Here is a 24,795-nt window from a genome sequence, read left to right on the forward strand (position 1 = left end):
TCAATGATCGGTATGGGCTCAGTCAACCACAAGCACCCGTCATGCACAAGGCACAATAATTGCTTAATGACTGTCAAATTTATAGGGGTGCGATGGTAGTGAGGCACCCACAATAGGTTCAACAACCCTGCCTTATTTACCACACGAATCCATTCCACTGGCTCCAGTGCGGTGACACCAAAATCCTTTTAGAAAACTCACTTCATGAAGGTATCCTTGGCTAGGTGGGTAAACCACTCAACATCTCCCAGATCCCAATCATCAAGTTTTAGATGTGGGATGCGTGCCAAGCACAGACCTTCAAAAGTGATTTTTTCTGGTAGTAGGGGTGTGTTCAAGAGGAATTGTCCCTCATCTGGGTCCTTCGAGACCTTTACCTTGCCTTGGTGTGGAGGGATGTACTCCATCAGCTTCGAAATAGGATCTACCCCCTCAACATCTATGTCTTCCATGCCCTCATCTACCTCCAGGTCTACCACTTTGCCTTTCTCCTACGTAGTGGGATTTTGTTTCTGTTGTGCCTGTGTAGCTACATGTTTCCTTGGTGACTTGCGCACCAGAAATGTCTACTTCTGTTTATCCTTCTTTGGCTTGGGAGCCTCTCTCAGCGGTCTAGGTTTTAGCCGAGGTGACCTCGGTGCCTTAGGCACTGCTGCGGGAACCTCCATACTCACGACCTTAGGGGTAGCTCCCTCGGAGGCGATAACAACCCCAGTACTAGTGGTCTTAGCAGGGGCATACATGATGATATTAGTGAAGTGATGATTGGACTTAGACACAGGGATTGCAAGAAAATTCTAAGAGAGCTCACTCAACAAACAACAAAACTCAAAAATTCTCAAAATGCAAAGTGTTTTTTGCTAGATGACCATCTATAATTTATAGACAATTTCGAATTCAAATTCGATCGTTCCCCCAAAAATACATCCATAAATGTGAGATTGGTGGAAGATTTCCAAATATTTCGCACTTGATGTCAGCCTTAAATGCCTTAAATGTTGGCCGCCTACTCCTCTTAACCATCTTCTGACAATCAAATCATGAATAGTGATAGTAATGGTCATTTTCTGGCTATGCTACGCGGTCTCTCATCCTCTAGCATAGCTCCCTTCACACGTCTGCTGACACTGTGACACCCTTCTATTTCGCGCAGACCCCTTATCACACAACTCTACAACCTAGGCAATGTAGTTTATGGTCCCGCGCCTCCTTGCAGCTGCCTGGAGCACTAAGACTGTATTATCGTCATATAGTCATTTGGCTGGACCCCCAGTGTATGGCTTTAATTGGCTGCCATTTACCTTTCCTGGAAATGGATCTCCATTCAATGTCACAAGATGAACTCCTCCACCATCGGTAATCTCCTTAATCACATATGACCCTAGCCAATGCATCTGAAATTTTCCTGGAAATTTGTCAAACTTGTTGTCATATAATAAAACTAAATCGTTTACCTTGAAGGTGCGCAATTTAATGTGCCGATCGTGCCATGCCTTTTCATGCTCCTTTAAACTTGTTGATGGAATCCCGCCAAGAATGTATCTTCCTCCAGCTTTTTCAGCTACGCGAGCCTCTTTTTTAAGGCTACATGGTCCGCAATTCATGTGAACGCTACTATGCATAGACTAGGTACAATGTATTCCATCGGCATCACAAATTTTATGCCATAGACCATCCTTAAAGGTGTCTCTCCAATCAACTTCTTACAAGTAGTTATATAGGCCCATAGCACCGCTGATACGCGCAGGTCCCAATCATTCCTCTGTGCATTGCAAACCTTTGTCAGCGCATTTTCCAATATTTTATTAAATGCTTCCACTGTCCTATTAGCCTGAGGATGATATGAGGTGCTCTTTTGATGATACACTTGGAACTCTTCTATCAACGTGCTGATCGTTTCATTAAGGAAGTGCATACAGTGGTCACTCATCAAAATCTTCGAGCTACCGAACCTAGTCATCACATATTCAAATAGGAACTTCACTATTATTGTGCCTTTACAATCCTTCACAGGCTGCGCCTCTACCCATCTGGTAAAATACTCAATCACGGTGATGATATACCATTCACTCGCTTTCTTTCCCAGAGGCTGAATCGGTCCTACAAAATCAATCACCCATTTCTCAAATGGTTGCAATAACACTTGCAGATTTAGAGGCAACTCATCCCTACATGATGGCCTGCCAATCCTTTGACATGCATCGCACACCCTACAATATGATTTGGAATCCTTATGCAATGTTGGTCACCACAACCTAGTGCGTAATATCTTCTACATTGTTGCCTTTCCTACATAATGGCCTCCCGCAACCCCTCCATGAGCTTTATCTAGGATATTGCTTTGTCCAAAATCAGGCACATAGTGTCCCAGTATCTCATTCGATCCCATTTTATACAAATGACCTAAAATCATAGAGAAGTCTGTCACGTGCACCACTATTTCCTTCTTCTGTTGACTAGCATACCCCTCTGGATCTGTTCCCGTAGTCAGGAAGTGGATGATGTTTGCAAAATGATTGTTTGCCACGTGCACCACAAAAAGTTGTGCATCAGGCAGTCCTTCCTCCAAATTAGTGGGCTCCTCACTTGTTTGAATGTGTGACAGATGATCTGGTCCTACATTCAATCACCTTGAATTCACATTGGCTTCGAAATCATACTCCTGAAACAACAGCAAGCATCTACATATCCCCCCCCCCCAACACAGGCTTGTTGACTAGGTACTTTAATGCAAAATGGTCTGTGTACATCTTAAAGTGTTTGCCTAGCAAGTAATGCCTAAACTTTTGGAGTGCATACACCATAGCTAACCCTTCACACTCTATCGTCGAATAGTTCTTTTCATCCTTCGACAAATTACTACTTGCAACTGCTATCGGGTGATTCAGTTCTCCTTCACTAACCTATGTTAGTACTACTCCTAGTGCAATACATGATCGATCCATATACACATGAAATTCCTTATTCCAATCTGGGAAGACTAGGATCAGCGCAGTGAAAACCTTTGATTTTAACACATCCAGGCTCCGCTAACATTCCTCATTCCAATAGAATGTATCATCCTTCTTCAACAATTTTTCCATCGGTGCGTAATCTGGGCATATCTCTTGATGAACTTTCAATAGTATCTAGTATGACCCAGTGTTGTGTGCAACTGTTTAACACTTCTTGTTGCCTCCAAATTGATTATAACTGCGATCTTAGCTGGATACACCATTAATCCTTGTCTGCACACTAAATGACCCAACAAGATTCCAAAAGGGACGAAAAATAAACACTTCTTCAAGTTTAGAGCAATCTGATACCTTCGGCACATATCCAGCATCAAGTGCAAACTAGCTACATGGAACTTTACCAACTCAAACACTGTCCAATCGTCAAATTATACCTCCAAAAACTTATGAATGAATTCTTTGAATGCCGCAATCACTGCACGGGAAATATCGCCAGCGTATTCTTCAGTCCAAAAGGCATTACAGTATATGGAAGCATCCCCACTTGGTCACGAAGGTTGTCTTTCTCCTGTCTTCCAGCATGATCTTTATCTGATGATACCCAGAATGAATCTTCTTCCTGTCCGCCAACATATCCAATACCTCATCTGTGAACAGAGTTGGAAATGGATCATGAGCACAAGCATCATTCAGTTTCCTGAGATCTACACAGATAATTATCTCATCCTTCTGCTTCTTTTCCTAAACAACCATAGGACCTACCCAGTCAGTCTCCTCCATTGGTTCAATAATACCCGCTTCCAAAACCTTGTCCAACTCCAAGCAGACCTTTTCTTTGTACTTAGGATTAAGATGATATGGCCTTTTCTTCACAGGTTTCATGTCTGGTTTCAACATTATCTTCATCACTCCTAAATCTCCTATTATCCCCTTCAAGTCTAAGAACTTTTTAGGGAACAAATCCTGGTATTCGTGGAGCAACTCAGCAACCTTATCCATCATAGCATCATCCCAATATTCCCCTATCTTCGCAAACTTTGGCCTTGCCTCTGTTCCAATGTTCACTTGTCTTGTTTTCAGCAGCGCAGTGATATCTGGGTTCTCTATCTGCAGCCCCTCAACTTAGTGGTGAAATTTTGTCTTCGGGATATTAATGTTCCTCGGATCCTCCTCTTCTTCTTCAGCAGTCACATTGTAGCACTCCAACACATGGCATGGTTGGGTGGTCCAATCAGGTTGAATCAGATCCAAGGGATCATGCGGGATTCTGAAGATCGATGTCTTGACCTCCTGCAGCGCTTCATCAATGCACTTGAATCCATCCTCAAAGATGAATTTCATCAAGAATCCCTGTCACAAAATATCCCATTCGTCTGTGTTGTGGTAGAGATCTATATCCAAGTACCAATTCATTGATATTACATCTAAAGTGTAAGAGAACAAATGCACTCAATTTGGTTGCAGTTCTGCTCCATAAGCATTAGTCCGTTTTTCTAAGTGATCACACGGATCACTCCTCCCATCATATTTCTCTGTGAATTGCACCTTTGGTCAACTAAACCGCACCCTCATCATTCTCTTGTACTCACACCATCCATCGAAATTGTCTTTATGCGTACCCCACCATCTTGTAGGCATAGTGCGTAGTGCCAAGTCCAAGATTGGAAGCGATGCTTCTCTGGCACTTCTCTTTCAAATGCATCCAAACATTTATCAATGTCAGTTAAACCATCATAATAAGGAAGACTTCTTACCTCCGATGATACACAACATAATGATTTAGTCATCATGTTACAACGCGACGTAGACACTTCGTGCAATCGATTATGCCAGTGTTCCAACTCTTCATCTGAATATAAGGTGTAGGATATTTCGTGGTCCCATGCAATACGTCCATCTACTATCATATTCACCCAATCTTGATCTTGCGTCATTATCTTATAAATCTATTCCAAATCATTGTCACTTTCATAATCGCGGACCGGTTCAGTATAGCGCGGTCCTTTTGCAGGGTCTAGAGGTAATACTATGCGGAGCAATTTTCTTTCAAATGACATTGTTTGCTTCTTCAAATTGATCACCCCATTCATGTAAATAACCCAATCGATCCCAAGGAGTGTGGGGTAGGGATTGCTATCATCGAAAATCTCTATCACTTCGAAATCAGCCAATGCACTCGCACCTTCAATATCTACTGTCACTCCCTGCAATCTTCCCATGGGGATAAACTTTTGCTGATTCACCATACTCAATTGAATAGGAGACCATTGTAGCATAGGTCTCCCCATTCTCTCCCATGTTTTTTTCGGCAAAACATTCGCATCTGACCCAAGATCTAGAATAAATTGGTGCATTTCATACTCTCTTATTTTCGTGGTGAGCCTCATCTCATGCCTTGTTCTTGCCTTATGCTTACCAATTTTCTTGATCACGTGCGGTTCCTTAGGATTATTTTCTTTACCAACGCATTTATTGATCAACTCTTGTAATTCTTTCATGGCCTTGCTATCACGTAGCAACTTCATACAGATCTCCAGAAAGGCAGTAAGCATGGATGGGTCCATTTCTTCAGACTGCTTATCCTGACTTCCTGAGGTAGAAGCCTCAGTGAAGCTTTTCTTTGCTTCCTTGAAGGTCTCTTTTGCGCATCTAGATCAAAGCCAACCTCCTGCTCTAGAGCTTTATGGACCCATTCACCTTCTTCAGGCTACTTTCCCTTATCTTCACTAGTTTTTATTCCACTTCACAGCACAATATTCACATTAGGATCCTCTTCATGGGGTTCAACTTGCATCATCTACATGTTCTGGGTAGGAGACTGAGGTTGTGTCCCTTTTTCATGCATCTTAGCTATTGATATAGGGTAGTCTTTTGTCGCTTGGTCAAACTGAGTACAGTATCAGCATGAAAGGCGTGTTAGGTTCATACATTCTTCCGCGTAGTTCCCTGGCCCTCCACAATTGTAGCAAATAACTTGTCCCTGACCTTGTGCAGGTCCTCCTCCGCCTTGGCCTCGCTCGTGCCCCTGATATCCTCCTCGCGCTCCCCCAACACCTTTATTCGGAGGTCGAGTTTCTGTCTACATTTGATATGTGGGAATTCTCTCCATCATTAACTCATAACTACGACAATTGCACTCCTTGTGACTTACTGATTTGCAGAAGTTGTATAAGAGCTGTTGCGGTGTCTGTACAAATTTTTGCAGCAAGTGGAAATTATCTGTCGCATGTTTTCCAGCTACTTGACATATATCACACCAGAGCACGGGCCTTGTACTTATGCCTTCTTGAGCTTCTAGCCTCAAAGGCATCAACCCTCCTCCTATGACATAATTCACAAAGACAGGGCAAATATCTTTATCATGCCCCTGACTCTTACATTTCAAACACCAAAATTCTTCATGCACCTTTGGCCGAGTCACTCTATCCTCCTTCAGATTTTGGAATTCAAGGAAAAGGTTCTACAACTTTGCATGAATCTATTGAACTCCCAAAGTAGCATCTTGAATTAGTGTCTCATCAATCTCATCGAAATCTCCAGGGCCTCCGTCTGGGTCCCAATCTTTTGTTGCGATAAAGAAACCCTTAGATGAGGCAAGAGCAAAGCCACAAACCATTTGCGGTGCTGCCCATCTATAAGATTCATGTTATCTTCACAGATCCTGCACTACAATCTCTGATCTAGCTCCTAGGGCGTCTCACTAGGCTTCATCATGATCTCCTTAAATCCAAAGATTGATTGCACCTCAGATTTGGGCCTACTAAATTCCATATTCAATGCAGTCTGAATGTCTGCCAACGCAGCTGTCGAGTTATCAGTGCAGTACTTAGTGTACCACATTAGCATGCATTCCTGCAAAGTAGTAAACAATTTTGTTTTCTTCATCTGATTGTTTGTAATGTTTTGGGCTTGCCACATAGCCTTCGTAACGAACCAAAACTGGTATGGGTCCTCATTTACCAAGCCCTTGAATAGTGGTGGCGATGTGGACGAAGGTGTATGCAGTGGAGGTGAAGATGGAGGTGCTGTGAGTGGATGGGGTATTTGCAAGAATCCTTGCCTTATTAACTGGAAAACTCTCTATGGAGAAGCTTTTGTTGTGCCTTCTTCGTCACTCAGAGGAGGCTTAATCAGCAGGCTATATTTAGGACATGTTCTCCTTCTATCCCTAAATAATTTTCTGCTTTGCATAGCTCCAAACATCAAGGTAGTTTCATAACCCAATTTTCACACAAGAGAATTTTAATACAAGTATTCAAAGATCTTAAATACTTACCTCGTGGTCCCTTAAAGAAGTGTCGCTCTACTTCGTTGTAGCTGACCGAGGTATCGACCACGAATTTGTGACAAACCCTCTGAGGACACGATCAATCCAGTGATCGATAACGCATGCGATCTTATCTTCAAAGGCTTCCAATCTTTGCACTAACTCCGGGGTCCACACTATTGGACCATCAAGCCTCCACCTTCCCTATCTGTCTGCTAGTTTAGCGATCCACTCATATAATTCGACTGGGAAGGAACAATAGAAAATTTCGTGTATCTCTATGTACAAATACATGTCCAACCTATGGGTCCTGACCCAGGTTCAAAGTTAAGTTTTCCAAACAAATCCCTACACTACTGGCCCTTTCGGCATCAATCCATGGAAAGCAGACCGAAGTCTCACCCAAAGTAGTATGGGGGGGATGCTGGAACCAAGTTTCCGCACCAGAGATGATTGTGATGTCGTTTTATGCCCTAAACCTACCTTCACACAGATTGATAAGTGCTTGAGGCTTATCGATATAACTTCCTCTTACGAGCCTCTAGACCTTCGCAAAGGTCTACGACTATCTTTCATGGACCCTAAATAGGCAAATCAACCACTTACATGCCTCTATAATCATTCCTAAGTCTGTTATTACCCATATCAACTTAAGTGTCTGATATCTTTAGCATGCATTATGATATTCTTCGTGTAAATAGATATTATTAATTGCATTCATAAAACAATGTAAACCATGCAGAATCGTGCATCAATACAGTATTAAATCATAAACCCAATATTCATCATAACATAAATGCATTCATTCATAACATAAATAAATGGGAAAAACACGGATATTTCTAGAATAACCTCTTTATTGATGCTTCATATTTGCTTACAGAATCAATACTACCCTACGCACTCAACTGTAGGGGTCCACACACACAACTGCAGACTCTACTCTAGGCCTTTGCGCACACGGATGCAGAGCCTATCTCCAACTCTAAGACTCTTTGCTCTTCACTTCTTAATGACCCATTACATCAATATCATCAACTATGAACTTAACTTAACTGCCTTAGACTCTCTAAAACTCTCCTTTTTATACAATCCCATGGTTCACGGACCATGGGTAGATCTACTAAAGCCGACACAACTTACATAAAAGAAGGGAAAATCCCTTTATGACACTTACTATCTACGCGCTTCGTGACCACAACTTGTAGAGACTTTACACTTTACATCACAATATCTTGGGCTTTCTACCCCAAAACTTGGGATTTTGCCCCAAAATTGAATATAAGGGTAAAATATATTCTAGAAGAGCATAGGATTTATGTGTTCATAGTCACTTTAAAGGATTACATCCAACATGAGGTTCACATTTGGGAACCTGATTCATTGGAGAAGGCATTCAGGTTGGAAAGAAAAATTGAAAGCAAAATTATGGCAACAAGGAAGTGTACCACTCACAACTATAAATATGGAAGTGTTGTTGCTCTTAGCCTTCTACAACCTACAATTTTGACACCACAACAATTGAAATATAAAATAGAAAAAATTCTTTGTTACAATTGTGATATAAAATACACTAAAGGTCATAATTTTGCTGGGAATAAATTATTTTACATAGATTGTGAAGTGGAAAAATAAAAGGAACAAGAAACATAAAATGAAGTTGATACACACTAGGAACAAACCCTATAGAAAGAAGAAATGAATTTGATGATATCTCGTAATGCATTGGCTGGAATTAGCACTCCTCAAACTATCAAGATATAAGGACATATCAAGAAGAAAAAGGTAATAGTTTTGATTGATTCAGGCAATACCCATAATTTTATTCATTGTAAGATAGCCAACGAATTGAATTTCTTCCTATGTCTAGCACCAAAGTGTCAAGTGGTGGTTGAAAATGGAGGAACCATAAATTTCTTTGGAAAGTGGCATAATATCAAGCTATCGATGGTAGAATATGTGTTGAATAGTCCAATGATTTCCATTCTGATGGGTGGTATTGATGTTGTATTAGGAGTCCAATGGCTACAATATTTGGGTACAATAACTTTTAATTTTCAAGAACTTTTCTTGATTTTTTTTTTTGGGGGAAGGAAACGAATTTGAATTAAGGGGTATTGTAGGGAAACTGGGAAATATAATCATATTTAATGACATGACATCTTCTAAAGAAAGAACAATGAGGCGTAATTGCAAAATTATGTTCGTTAGAGGTTCCCACACCGAAATAATCTATTTCTCCAGATCTCGAAAATGTCTTGGACAATCATTCCAAGGTATTTGAGACTCCCAAAGGTCTCCCACCTATTCATGATCATGATCATGCTATTCATTTGATTCCAGGAAGTGTTCCTCCAAACATCAATCCTTACAAATATCTTTATGCCCAAAAGAGTGAAATTGAACATATGGTTGCAGAAATGCTAGTGGTTGGTATAATTCAACCTAGTCAAAGTTCTTTCTCTGCTCCAGTAGTATTGGTGCACAAGAATAATGGATCATGGCGCATGTGTCTGGGTTGTAGGGAGCTCAATAAGCTCACTATTAAAGATAAATTCCCATTCTTGTCATTGATGAATTATTAGATGAATTGCATGGAGTAATTTACTTCACCAATTTGGACCTTCGTTCAAGATATCATCAAATCAGAATGAAGAATGAAGACATTCTAAAAACAACATTTAGAACTCATGAGGATCATTATGAATTTTTGGTCATTCCTTTTGGCTTTACCTATGGACCTTCTACATTTCAAGATTTGATGAATACCATTTTCAAACCCTTCCTTAGAAAATTTGTGTTAGTAATTTCTGATGATACACTAATCTACAAAAAGTCTTGGAAGGATCATGTTCAACATGTTGACAAAGTGCTCAAAATATTGGAGGAGAAACAATTATATGCAAAAACCTCCAAATTTTTCTTTGGAGTATAAGAGGTGGAATATTTGGGTCATATTGTATCTCATGAAGGTGTTAAGGTAGACCCTAGAAAATTAAAGCCATTAAGGAATGGAAAGTCCCCACATCCATAAAGCATCTGCGAGGATTTCTCAGGTTGACAGGGTATTATCGCAAGTTTGTTAATAATTATGGGAGAATAGTAGCACCTCTAACAACATCACTGAAGAAAGATGCATTTTCTTGGACTCCAAAAGCACTGAAGGCCTTTGAACATCTTAAAGAGGCAATGTGCCAAGCAATGGTCTTAACTATGCCAGGCTCCACAAAAGCCTTTATTATGGAATGTGATGCCTCAGGAAATGGAATCGGTGTTGTTTTAATGCAAAAAGAAAGACCCATTGCTTTCGAAAGTCGTCCAATCAAAGGAAAGTATTTACACAAAGCTATTTATGAGAAGGTGTAGAAAATCTTGTAGATTCACAAGCTCATGCAATGTACTAAAGCAAGAGACAAGAAACTACTTCTACTATCAACCAACGGAAGCCAATAGATCAATGAAAACAATAATCGACAAGAGGAAGATAATCAAATACACATAACATAATAAGTATTTGGGGAAATCCACAACTCAAAACCCCACTATCTGTATTGCATATATCAGAAATACAATATGATAATATAATGCTTGTTCTCTCAAGAACAATCCCAACACTTAGTAAAATCAATCTCCAACTCACAAGAAAAATCTTGGCCAACACTTAACCAATTCTGCAGCTCTCCAAGTCCATATTTTCTTGCACAATTCCTATGGTTGATCAACCCATATTAATGGGAGGCTAGTGCATCCAAAACTATGCAATCCCTTCAAGGTTACAATTCTTGATTGCATGCATGATCTATACAACTTAGTAAATCATACAACTGATAGTACATTGTCTCTGCACTCTAGTCTTAACTGGGTCTTTCTCAGAATCGACATGCATGAGTTTCTGAAGAGGGAATCTTTAGTTGACTGGAGTAGCACTAGTTAATGCATTAGTACACCAACTAACTGTTAACTCGCTATTAGTTCCTCAAACAATTTGGAACTAATGTAACTAGACTTAACTCAGTAAACTGAGTTAAATAATTACAACTCATACTTAACTCATCTTGTACCCCTATAATATAGGGAGAACATATACATGACTTTAGAAAGACTTCCAACTCGAATTTACTAAGCTAATTAAGTTAATTAAACTTAATTAAATATGTACAAGTTGCTATGAGAATAGAATTAGATTTTAATTCTCAGTTGAATTCAAGGAAAAATTAAATTGGAATTTCTTGTTGCCATTTCTCAACACTCCCTCTCAATAAGAAAGGGATTATCAGCTACCCTGATCCTCTCTATGAAACTCGAATTTACATCTTGAAAATGCCTTTGTCAATATGTCAACATATTGCTCCTCCATGGGAATATACTCTAACAACATAATTTGCCTCAATACACAATCTCTGAGATGATGATATCAGATATCAATATGCTTGGACCGATCATGAAAAACTGGATTTTCAAAGATTTTGATACAACTCTGATTATCACAATAAATCATAGTTGACTCCATTTTCTGACCAAACAAACCAACCAATATCTTCCTCATCCAGATGGCCTCACATGCTGCTTGACTCGCATCCATGTACTCTGCCTTTTCCGAACTGATTGCAACCAATCTTTGTTTCCTGCTATACCAAGAAACTGTAGCTGAACCAATATTGAAGATCCATCTTGATGTTCTCTTCCTGTTATATGGACTCCCTGCCTAATCTACATCAGTGAAGCCTTGAAGCTTCACTCCTTCTATCAGTCTGTATGATAATCCATATTGAGAAGTGCCCCTGAGGTATCTCAACACATTCTTTTTTGTCTTCCAATACAGCTTGGTAGGCCTAACCATCACTTGACTAAGCTAGTTAACTGCATAGCACATATTTGGTTGTGTGTTCAATGTCACACGGAATGAGTCATTAGTGCGGACACAACCGACCTCCCTAGAAGCCTAAGACTTTCTAGTGACAAACAAGACAAATAAGAGCAATCCTTCTCTAAATATGCTTTTACAATATGAGAAATCAAGTGTTTAGATCCTACCTGTAACCCAACGTTGTTGTAGTAGTCCAGCTTCGTTGATCCGCATGAGCTCCTCCTTCCCTTTGAAACCTGCATTCACTAACAATCAAATGATTAAATAGCACCTGAATATCACATAAAATAAAACATATTTAACATATAGACCAAGGAGTATATGAAACAACTCATAAATAACAAATTGTTGAGAAGAATGGACTAATTTGTATTAAAAGGTAACAAAAGGAACCATTACAACCTGAGCCTTGGTGTTACGCAAGCTCCTTCCAGGGTCCACAAGAGTTCTCCTTTACTCTGATTAGCTCACCCACCTCCCAATGGAAACAAGCAAAGATGGTAATCTCTCCTCACAAGCTTCTACAGGGAAGTCCTAATTCCAGCAGCATCTACCCTTAGGAATGTTCAGCTTTTAACCTCTCTCCCTTTGGCCCAATGCTTGTATTTATAGTGCTCTAGAGGAAGTTATTCAAGTCCACCATCAATGGGATAAGCCCCTCTTTGGATGGGATAGCTCCCCTCTTGATGGGATAAGTTCCTCTTTGGTAGGGATACATGAACCATCTGGAGGCGCTTCATACACGTCAAACAAGCTTCTAGAAGACTCTAGAAATGACCACAAGTAACTTTTTTAAGATGAAACTCGTGCCTTTTGACCTTTACAGGGGTACGCACCCACCCCTTTACATACAGAGCGTACAAATACGCAGGTATTGTGAACTTGGGTTGCGTACACGCAGGTAAGGCTAAGAGAAACTGCGTACCAGAGATAATTGACTTTAAATGACTTTTCTCTTTTTCTTGAAGTTTGACATGAAGAGCAGAGGCATGAGACTTTACCAAGGAGGATAGTATGACAGTGGATGGAGCCATACTAACTGCAAATAGTCATGGTGACATTTTTTAGTGTAACAGATTTCCCCCTAAATTGCGAAGCCTGTAGTAGATTAGGGTTTTATATGATCTAGGAAGGGTGAAGTACTTTATCATTTCAAGGAGTATCTTGCGGAGGGCCCGGTCAGAACCTGCAAATATTCAACACAAAATACATATATAAGATGATATCATCGCTGAGGTAGGCATTCCCATACTCAGATTGAAAACTTTAACTAACAATCTAACTACTGCTCTGATACAAGAATGATTTTGCAGTACATCACAATTGTATACTTTTGTAGACACAGTATGGACGCAGCCATCTGTTTATGGTTAGTCTACTATATAATGAATACAAAACTCCTCGCAGCCTGGATGGTGGAAACTAGATCCAGGGTCTTCATCTCTACTTCCTGAATTGGTACGATTCTATCCATGCGAATAAATGAGTTGATGTCGAACATGGTAGAAACCACTTGATTACCAGTCGATGATGTAAATTGTTAACAAGTGTGAGAGAGACCACCAGTGATGTCAATGGTTCTCAAAGTACCCAGTACAATCCATGAAATGTGAATGAATGGGTTGATGTCGAACACGTCACGGAATCCTTTGATCGAAAGTCAATGATGTAAACTGTCGTCAAAGGCGAGAAACCTGCCATCGATGCATGTAGACTTCAAGGTACTGACGATTTCTAAGTCATCTTTCTAGATAATGTGCTGATGTCGATAGAAAGCGACCCGTTGCAGGCAAGCCCACAACACGAAATCATAGATCAAGTTGAAGAAATGTAGCTGTAAGGACTGACTCAGGGATGGTCAAATGGATGACAAGTATTTTGCATATGAATGGTTTATTTGCAGAGACCTATTGAACACATAACGACACGACAGATGGCTTGGTGACGATTGACCCAAAGTTAATACCCAGAAACGGTTGAAGACTTTCAAAGTGGTTTTATCAGCTTTAAGGTAAAGGATTTCCCAACCCAGGTGAATAAAAAGTGTCGTGTTCAAGAGCGGTGATAAGGTTCTTCTGTAACAAAGGATAACAAATAGGTTCATTCTTCTCTCTTTTCCCCCACCATTTCTGGCAAGTACCTCTTTATTTTTTACAAGCTTGAGGAGGATAACATATGCTTGATTATAAGCTCATCCTTCGGATGAGTCCAACTTAGTTTAGATTCGGACCCTAAGAAGGAGTGGTCCGTTCCTGTTTGTAATCGAACAGGTCCTTTACTGTGAAATTTTAACGAGTCCAGTATAGGAGAAACTCGGCGTTTTTCAATTTTAGAGAGTCTGAAAAAACTAAAGAAGACTCCAAGGTGAACTTTTTCGTAAATTTGTGTCTCCCAAGCCCGAAAAAGTATAAAATAATACCTGAGAGAACCGCTTAGTCTTGCGACCAAGGAGTACTTTCATAATTAGTGTCTTTGACCTGAAAAGTAAAAAGCGATCAAGGACACGTCGTTTTATTTCCAGTATCGAATTTGAAACGACAAAAATCCGGCAATCTTTTCATGTTTTTTACGGTCGGAAAAGAGCTGTAAGTGGACCGTCTTTTTAGTTCCGTTTTAACGAGTTTAAAAAGAAAAACTCGGCAATATTTTCATGTTTTAGGAGTCTGAAAAGGGCTTAAAAGAGAACTCCAAGGTTTCACTTTTTCATAAGTTTTAACGAGTTCGAAAAAATGATAAAATGTACTCATGGTTTTCACTTTTTCGTAAGTTTTAATGAGTTCGAAAAAATGATAAAAATGTACTCATATGGCTGACTTTCAATTTAATTTACGAGCAAGAAAAGACGGAAAGAACTCGGCATTTTCATTTGTTTTACGAGAACGAAAGATAGCAAAATAATCTCGGTATTTTCATGAGTTTAACGAGTCTTGAAAATAACTGAAATTGACTCGAGATAGGTTTCATTTTTACAAAAGCTTGAAACAGAGAAAAACTATGCTTCAAAGTAGTTTCATTTTTACACAAGCTTGAAACAGAGATAAAACTGTGCTTGATGCCCCCTAAGCATAACTGCTAGAGTGCATGCCCCCCTAGCTTCATTTCATTCAACTAAGTACAAGCTGGATGAAATGAAGGTTGAGTTAAGAGATCATTTGAAAGACTCAACCTAAAACTGTAAGAAAATTATGCAAAATACTGAAATAACTAACCTAAATATACAACTTGACATTTATGAGACCTAGTCAAACTTTCGACTCAATTAGAGGAGGATTTGTTTCATTTTTTAACGAGCTTGACACAGGAAAAGAACTATGCTCGGATTCAGTTTCATGTTTACGCAAGCTTGAAACAAAAACTATGCTTGTTATAAGTTCACATGCCCCCCAAGCTTCATTGCATTCAATGAGGTGGATGGAATGAAGCTTTACTTTCAAGATCTTGGAGAGACTCGTGGGAGTTGTTTCATTTTTTAGTGAGGTTGACACAAGAAAAGAACTATCCTCATACCTGATTCATTGTTTAACGAGGTTGACTCAGTAATAGGAACTGTCCTCAAAATCCTACTTTCTACAATCTACCTACATATCCTAAAATCTACCTGATTCATTTTTTAATGAGGTTGACTCAGTAACAGGAACTATCCTCATGCTAGCCTGTTTCATTTTTTAACGAGGTTGATACAGAAAAAAAAAAAAAAAAGAACTATCCTCGTGCACACTGATTCATTTTTTAATGAGGTTGACACAGTAAAAGGAACTTTCCTCACACAACTGATTCATTTTTTAACGAGGTCGACACAGTAAAAGGAACTTTCCTCGTACACACTGATTCATTTTTTAACGAGGTTGACACAGTAAAAGGAACTTTCCTCACACACACTGATTCATTTTTTAACGAGGTTGACACAGTAAAAGGAACTTTCCTCGTACACACTGATTCATTTTTTAACGAGGTTGACACAATAAAAGGAACTTTCCTCGTTACAACCTATTTCTTTTTTTAACGAGGTTGATACAGGAAAAACTATCCTCGTCACATTGATCATGGCTTCCAACGGGAGGAAAGACATGTCAATGGACACACCTTGATCATGGCTTCCAAGAGGTCTTCATCAGAAGGAAGAATACTTCTCGGGAAGGAACACATGTCAAGGGACTCAAAAGGGATAAGAACATCGTGTTCAAGTAATCCCATAGAGTTTTCCATGTCAATTACCGGATCTAAATCAAAGGAAGATGAGCAAACAGTGAGAGGCTCACTTACATCGGTAACTGAAAACATGGGACCGATTGCCACATAATTAACCCGTGGCAGGGTAGATACCACTTTATAATCAGGAACATTTAGGGGTGTCATATTATTGGTAGTCGAAACAAGACTAGGGAACGAAAGCTGGTCTACAGTCACAATACTGCCATTGTGAGGGAAAGACATCACGCGAAAGAGTGTCGATACGACAGCTTTCATTGCATAAACATAGTCTCGCCCAAGGAGTAAATTGAAATCCAAGGGACCTCGAACTACCATAAGGTCAATACAGACAGTTTTACCTTCCAATGTAAGAGAAAACTTAGGAAGGATCCCTAAAGGTTCACTAATGGTTCTGTTAAAAGCTTTCAGATTCTGCGTAATAGGCGCAAGCTGAGGGGAACCCAAAGCTTTCCAAACAGTTGAGGATAAAATACTAACAGAAGCACCTTCATCTACCTGAGTACGATGTATGTCCCTACTACCAGCCTTGACAATGATTTGGAAAGGGATGGAGGAAGGGAGACGAGGTTCTGTCAGTCTATTCCAATCAAAGGAAAAGACCTCAGTGCTTGGAGGGGGTTCTGTAGAAACAGGCGAAATGCCCCCCGGCATAGAAGAATCTGATGTAACAAGAAGAACCTGAGCGGTATGAAGTTCACTCTCTAAAGGGAAAGTGGGATCGACCGAATGTGAAATTGAATCGACCACTTGATCAACTAACGGATCATCAACCTGAGTGACATGAGTTTCACTCTCCAATGGAAGAGTGTGATCGACTGTACTTGAATTTAGATCAATCACTCCGTCAGTTGATGGTAGGTTGGGAGAAAGTTCACGGTAACCAGTTGGAAATTCTTGTTGTGGAACAGTAAGGTTTTCCAACAATGTTGAGGCTTCATCCATGTGAGGGCAAATGTGAGTTTGATGACTCCCTTTGCATAACTTACAAGGAAACCTAACTTTACCCTTTTTCCCAGGAACCTGACTATCACTGGTTGATGGATCAATGGAAAGTTGATGAGATTTTTCTGACCATACTTCCAGGACCTTTGGAATACCAGGACAATTGACAAGGAAGTGGTCACCCTTACAAAGCCTGCAAGGGTATTTGGGTTTACGATGCATGTCGGAGTTTTCCTCAACACAACTAACACTTACAGTCGTGGTTGTTTGGTTGACTTCTTTCTTATCTTGCTTCTTCTTCTTCTTCTTCTTCTTCTTCTTCCCTTTCTTCTTCTTCTTAGCCTCCTGGTTACTAGCGTCAAGGCTTTTACCAGGCGAAGAGGAAGAAATGGAGGAAGAAAAATTAGGCGAAGAAGGTAAAGGGTCAACAGAAGGTTGGTGATGTTGAGATGGTGAACTCTGCTGAGGTGAAGCATCCGGTTGAGATGGAACAATAGGAGTATTTTGGGTCAACGAAGTTGAAAATAACCATATCGGTAAACCTATTGTAAATCCAGGTAATGACAAAGTAGCCATATAAGGAGGACCAACATTTCCAAAGTAAGGAAAAGTACTAGGATTCTCGTTAGGAGGGGTTCCTAGGTTGGTAAATTCCGGAACATTTGCCATTATATTCAACTTCAGTGAATTTTATTAACAATTTATAACTAAAATTAACAATTCACAATTCACACCTAACAATTAAAATTCACAATTCACACCTATGGTCTCTAAAAGTAAAAACAAACAAATTAACACGCGTTATCAAATCTAGGATTCAAACCATACACAAACAGTAACCTTCCGGACCGAAAACACTAGTTGGGGATGAAATTCAACATCGCAGAATTCAGTACAGAAGTGGCGGGTGGAACAATTACCCCGGCAACCTGCTTAATGAATAGACTGGACCAAGTTCCTCCACTTTAACCGTCTCGAGTGAAGTGAACCCCCCAGAAAATCCAAGTGAGTCTAGCCGACGTCTGCTCCAGGTACAGTGGGATCTTCCCTCCACCGTCACCTCGGGTAGAATCCTAAAGATAATGGTCACTAAGGTTACCAACAGCAACAAATATACCTGGGGGAACAGTCTACGACCCGATAGCACGCAAGGGCAGAGTAACAAGCTCAATCCCCTTGCCGGCTCCTTGACAATAATCCAAGGTTTATCGACAAGTGACCCAGGCTCCTCGAAAATAATCTGAGGTTTACCGTTTGTAGTACGTGCGTATCTGGCGTCTTTCCCAATGAAGGAGGATTGATCCCCTCACTGGTTCGGACACGGTCTCGTGCTTCTCCTTTAAGAGGAGCTTTCCCAGAGCATAAATGTAACAGTTGGATTTATCCTACCACAAGATGAGCTACTTGTTTGGTTTTACTGTCTTGGAGAGTTAATTACTCTCCTACTCCAAGACACTAGCCTAAGCTATGTTGGTGTTTCAGAGCCCTAGAAATGTAAAAATTACTAGATGAATTTTAATTAAGCGCTGTGTTATTAAGGCTGTTATTACTCAAATGGGTAAATGGATATGAAACCAATGGTGTTATGACCCGACTCAACAGAATGCAATCGAATATGATAATGTAATATTTTCAATTCGATGAATCCTAACTAAAGTAAGGAGAGAGTTTCCATTCACTTCCGACAATGCAAAAAATTGATCACTAAGAGAAAATATAACAAATTCTCTAATGCACTAATTTTATCAAGAAAAACTAATGCAAATCAATTCCAAACCATTTTTTTTTTGTGTAAATTCAAATCAAAGAAGGCTGATCTAAATCTACGATTGATTTTTCAGAATTTAAACTATGCAATGGTAATCTAAGCACAATTCACTTGAAAAGTATGCAAATGTAATCTATGCACATTTTTCATTCATATTCTGAAAATGAGAATTCTAATCATGCAAATGTGATCTATGCAAAAGAATTCTCAAACACAAGATGATTCTAATGTAATCTGAGAACCAATCAAGTGCAAGTCGAGAAAATTGGGTGAGAGTTCCAAAGATCAAAAAATAAAAACACTCAAAGGCGAAAAGATGCAAAATTGTGAAAAGACTGAGACAAACCTCCAAGTAATGACCAAAGGAAATCAAATTAAGAATTTCTCAAAAAAGAGACTCAAAACACCCAATTGATGAAAGCTTAAAGCAGGAATGCCAATGAAACAAGCTTAGGTGAAGATTTATGGCAGGTAACCAGTGGATCTGGGCAGAAAAAACAAATTAAAAACAAAATCTAAAGAGTAAAAAGAGGAAAAATGAAATTTTCTCAAATTTGACAGGGGTACGCAGGTGATCAGTTTACACAGGTGCGGGGACGCCCTGTGCACAAAGACGCAGTGCGTACAAGTACGCACTGTGCCTAAATCAGAGGCTGCGTACTGCTGGCAAAGCTAAGAAAAATAAAAATCTAATTTAACTCTAAGCTAACCCACCCAAATACACAGTCAGACAGCCAAAAACCAGAAAATAAGCGATTTTTCTCAGACCAAAATATCAAATCAAAAAGAACTCAAACACATTCATGGATTCCCCAGTGGAGTCGCCATTTTGTCACACAGAATGAGTCGTTAGTTCGGACACAACCGACCTCCCTAGAAGCCTAAGACTTTCTAGTGACAAACAAGACAAATAAGAGCAATCCTTCTCTAAATATGCTTTTACAATATGAGAAATCAAGTGTTTAGATCCTACCTGTAACCCAACGCTGTTGTAGTAGTCCAGCTTCGTTGATCCGGATGAGCTCCTCCTTCCCTTCGAAACCTGCATTCACTAACAATCAAACGATTAAATAGCCCCTGAATATCACATAAAATAAAACATATTTAACATATAGACCAAGGAGTATATGAAACAACTCATAAATAACAAATTGTTGAGAAGAATGGACTAATTTGTATTAAAAGGTAACAAAAGGAACCATTACAACCTGAGCCTTGGTGTTGCGCAAGCTCCTTCCAGGGTCCACAAGAGTTCTCCTTTACTCTGATCAGCTCACCCACCTCCCAATGGAAACAAGCAAAGATGGTAATCTCTCCTCACAAGCTTCTACAGGGAAGTCCTAATTCCAGCAGCATCTACCCTTAGGAATATTCAGCTTTTAACCTCTCTCCCTTTGGCCCAATGCCTGTATTTATAGTGCTCTAGAGGAAGTTATTCAGGTCCACCATCAATGGGATAAGCCCCTCTTTGGATGGGATAGCTCCCCTCTTGATGGGATAAGTTCCTCTTTGGTAGGGATACATGAACCATCTGGAGGCGCTTCATACACGTCAAACAAGCTTCTAGAAGACTCTAGAAATGACCACAAGTAACTTTTCTGAGATGAAACTCACGCCTTTTGACCTTTACAAGGGTACGCACCCACCCCTTTACATACCTAGCGTACAAATACGCAGGTATTGTGAACTTGGGTTGCGTACACGCAGGTAAGGCTAAGAGAAACTGCGTACCAGAGATAATTGACTTTAAATGACTTTTCTCTCTTTCTTGAAGTTTGACATGAAGAGCAGAGGCATGAGACTTTACCAAGGAGGATAGTATGACAGTGGATGGAGCCATACTAACTGCAAATAGTCATGGTGACATTTTTTAGTGTAACATTCACCCAATACATGAGTGAACCCATAAGATGCCTATAAAAAATAGCTTCCACTACTTCCCCTAAAGTAGCATCCTCCATCCTCTAGTTATCTGCAAGAGGAGTCTCCATGGGTTTTCTTCTCTCCATGCGGAATCTCCTGAGTATCTCATTGGCATACTTTCCTTGAGACACAAACAACTCCCCATCTCCCTGCCATACCTCCATGCCAAGAAATTAATGCATGAGCCCCATGTCCTTCATCTCAAACTCTCTTGCAAGGTCCTCCTTGAAAGATTTTATTAACTGATAATCACCTGTTAGTATGAGATCATCAACATAAAGTACAATGATCAATAGTTTGCCTTCCACCACTATGTGGTACAGGTTCACATCTGCTTCACTCTTTGTGAAGACTAACCCGATGAAGTAGCTATCTATCATGGTGTACCAAGCACGGGGTGCTTGCTTCAACCCATACAATAGTCTCTTGAGATGGAACACATGCGACTCACGGTCAAAGGTTTCAAAACCTTCAAGTTGTTCTATGTACACCTCTTCCTCCATCATGCCATTAAGGAAGGTTGTCTTCAAATCCATCTGATGGATCTTCCAACCCATCTATGCTGATAGTGCCAATATAGATCAGATTGATGAGTACCTTGTGACAGGAGCAAAGGTCTCATCATAGGTAAATTCCCTCTACTTGTGAAAAGCCACAAGCCACAAATCTAGCCTTATGCTTCTCCACACTACCATCTACAACTTTCTTTACTTTGTAAATCCAATTGGAGCTCACCACTGATTTTTCCTTCTATCTTGGGACCACATCCCAAACACTATTACGAACTATGGAGTCATACTCCTCCACCATGGCATCAACCCAAATTGACTGCTACACTACTTCCTTAAATTAAGATGGATCTATCACAACATATTCACCCATAAGAGCCATGTATCCAATGTACCTCTCAGGTGACATCCTCTGCATGCGTAGCAAAGTGGGTGCTCCCACATTCTCCCATGCATCATCCAAAAATTTGTTAGCCTCTCTAGTGCACTTTCTTCCCTCTCTAGAAGACTCTGTCTGAGTGGATGTCTCCACTTTTGGATCCTCTGCACTTGGATGCTCCACATCAATCTAAGGCTCCTCAACCTTAGGAGTTAAAATCTCCTCATTTGCATGTAGCTCAAGCTCCCTCTCAAGGGAAACTCACATGGACTTCTCCTCATCAAATTTGACATCCCTGTGAACCACGGTCATCCAACTGGTCGACATGTACACCTGATAGTTTTTTGGTGTATCAATGTACCCCACAAATATCCCCAACTCTGTTGTTGGCTCAAGCTTCTTCAGTGCATATTTGGTCACATGGAAATATATTGATGACCCAAAAATCCTGAAGTGACCAACATCTGGTCTCTTATCGGAATAAGCCTCCTCTGATGTCTTCATCTCAAGTATCTGCTATGGGCTATGGTTCTGAACATAAACTATTGTGTTGTATGCTTCAACCCACATGTGCAGTGGTACACCCTGATCATGCAACATTGCCCTCACTGCCCCTACTATGATTCTATTCTTCCTCTCGGCCACCCCATTGAACTGAGGGTTATAGGGTGCCGTCAACTCCCATTTAATCCCTTCTGGTTCACAGAAGTTCTTAAACTCATTTGAGACATACTCACCACCATTATCACTCTGTAGAGATTTAACCTTCTTGCTCAACTCTTTCTCAACCAATGCTTTAAACTCACAAAACTTTGTGAATGTTTGATCCTTTTTCTGCATGAAAAATATCCAACATTTATGAGAATAGTCATCAATAAATGTAACATAATATTTGTGTTTGGTAGTGGATGTTATCGATAATGGTCCACACAAATCTAAATGGACCCTCTCTAGAATGACTCTGCTCTACTGTCTCTGTTGTGAAAGGAAGACTTAGTGTATTTTCCCAAAGTACACCCCTTGCATGTATCAACTTTCTCAAGCGTACCTTTGGGAAGACTGGTAGAGATCTAGAGCAATATCTTCAAAGATCCATGATTCAAGTGGCCCAATCGTCTATGCCACAACTCGCCGATGTCTCATCCTTACACCCTTTCTACTTTTGAGCTCAAAGAAACACACTCCTCTACCTCCAACTTATAGAGATTCTTCACCTGAATCTCTATCTTCTTTACCTGACCCGTGGCTATGTGTCGAAGGAATGCCTTTCCTTTCAAGAAGATCACATCAAAGTTGTTATCCTCAAGCATGGAAACATATACCAAGTTCTTTTTCAACCCAGGCACATACATAACATTCTTAAAGGTGAGTGGAGTCCCATGCTCCCTTCGACAAGTAACCGTGCCCAATCCAATAACATTATACTTCCCGTTGTCACCCATATCGATATGCTTCTGGAGATATTTCTCCTCCAGGTCACTGAATAACTCCTTGTTGCCAATCATGTGGAATCAAGCTCCACTGTCTAAGTACCATAGATTGATGAAAACAACATCCATCTTGTCCCTTCAGTATATAAAATTCGAGTTTCCTTCCAAGACATACTTGAGCTGCAAACCCTAGAACGCCATCTGCTGATCCTCAAGTATGAAATGAAAATTCGAATTTCACGTGTAACCCTGAGCTCAAAACTTCAAAATCTCCTCTAGTATATTATTCTCAGCTCTGATACCATGTAGAAAATCCTGTAGATTCACAAGCTCATGCAATGTACTAAAGCAAGAGACAAGAAACCACTTCTACTATCAACCAGTGGAAGCCAACAGATTGATGAAAACAATAATCATTAAGAGGAATATAATCAAATACACATAACACAATAAGTATCTGGGGAAGCCACAGCTTAAAACCCCACTATCTGTATTGCATATATCAGAAATCCAAGATGATAATACAATTCTTGTTCTCTCAAGAATAATCCCAGCACTTAGTAAAATGTTTCTCAAACTCACAAGAAAAATCTTGGCCAACACCTAGCCAATTTTATAGCTCTCCAAGTCCTTATTTCCTTGTGCAATTCCTAGGGCTGATCAACCCATATTAATGGGAGGCCAATGCATCCAAAACTGCACAATCCCTTAAAGGTTCAGTTCTTGATTGCATGCATGATCTATACAACTTAGTAAATCATACAATTGATAGTACACTCTCCCTGCACTCTAGTCTCAACTAGGTCTTTCTCAGAAACGACATGCATGAGTTTATAATGAGGGAATCTTCAGTTAACTAGAGTAACACTAGTTAATGCATTAGTCAACCAACTGACTATTAACTCACTATTAGTTCCTCAAACAGTTTGGATATAATTTAACTGGACTTAACTCAGTAAACTTAGTTAACTAATTACAACTCATATTTAACTCATCATGTACCCCTATAATATAGGGAGAACATATACATGACTTCACAAAGACTTCCAACTTGAAATGCCTAAGCTAATTAAATTAATTAAACTTAATTAGCTATTTACAAGTTTCTATGAGAATAAAATTCGATTATAATTCTCAGTTTAATTCAAGGACAAATTAAACTGGAATTTCTTGTTGCCATTTCTCAACACTCCCTCTTAACAAGAAAGGGATTATCATCTACCCCGATCATGTCTCTATGAAATTCGAATTTACATCTTGAAAATGCCTTTGTTAAAATGTCAACATATTGCTCCTTTGTGGGAATGTACTTTGAAGTCATTGATCTATCTCTTTCTTCTATTTTGTGAGCTGGTTACATAACAAATTGGTATTTTATTTACGAAAATAAAGGAATATAAGAGAAAAGGGAGATGAAAGGTCACATGTTTTCATGTGATGAAAATTGAAGGAAAACAAAGGAAAAATGAAGAAATTAGAGGCATCAATAATAAAAATGCATCAGAGCATCAGTTTGGAGCCTTTTGTCAGTTTAGTTATGGATT

General features: G+C 39.7%; 1 protein-coding gene across 1 annotated transcript in view; it reads right to left on the reverse strand.

The window, feature by feature from the left end:
* Nucleotides 1-3,426: 3,426 nt before the first annotated feature.
* LOC149232250 (pentatricopeptide repeat-containing protein At2g33680-like) overlaps nucleotides 3,427-24,795 on the reverse strand; it is a 90,982-nt gene continuing 69,613 nt past the window's right edge. The window contains exons 2-3 of the mRNA XM_089381862.1: nucleotides 3,717-3,838; nucleotides 3,427-3,573 (exon numbers count right to left, since the gene is read on the reverse strand). Coding sequence (XP_089237988.1) covers nucleotides 3,427-3,573; nucleotides 3,717-3,838 — 269 coding nt within the window. The remainder of the gene's footprint in view (nucleotides 3,574-3,716; nucleotides 3,839-24,795) is intronic.

Source organism: Pinus tabuliformis, chromosome J (assembly GCF_031772625.1).
Source record: "Pinus tabuliformis cultivar Carrire ecotype Pingquan chromosome J, CPIR1, whole genome shotgun sequence".
NCBI classification, from domain to species: Eukaryota; Viridiplantae; Streptophyta; class Pinopsida; order Pinales; family Pinaceae; genus Pinus; species Pinus tabuliformis.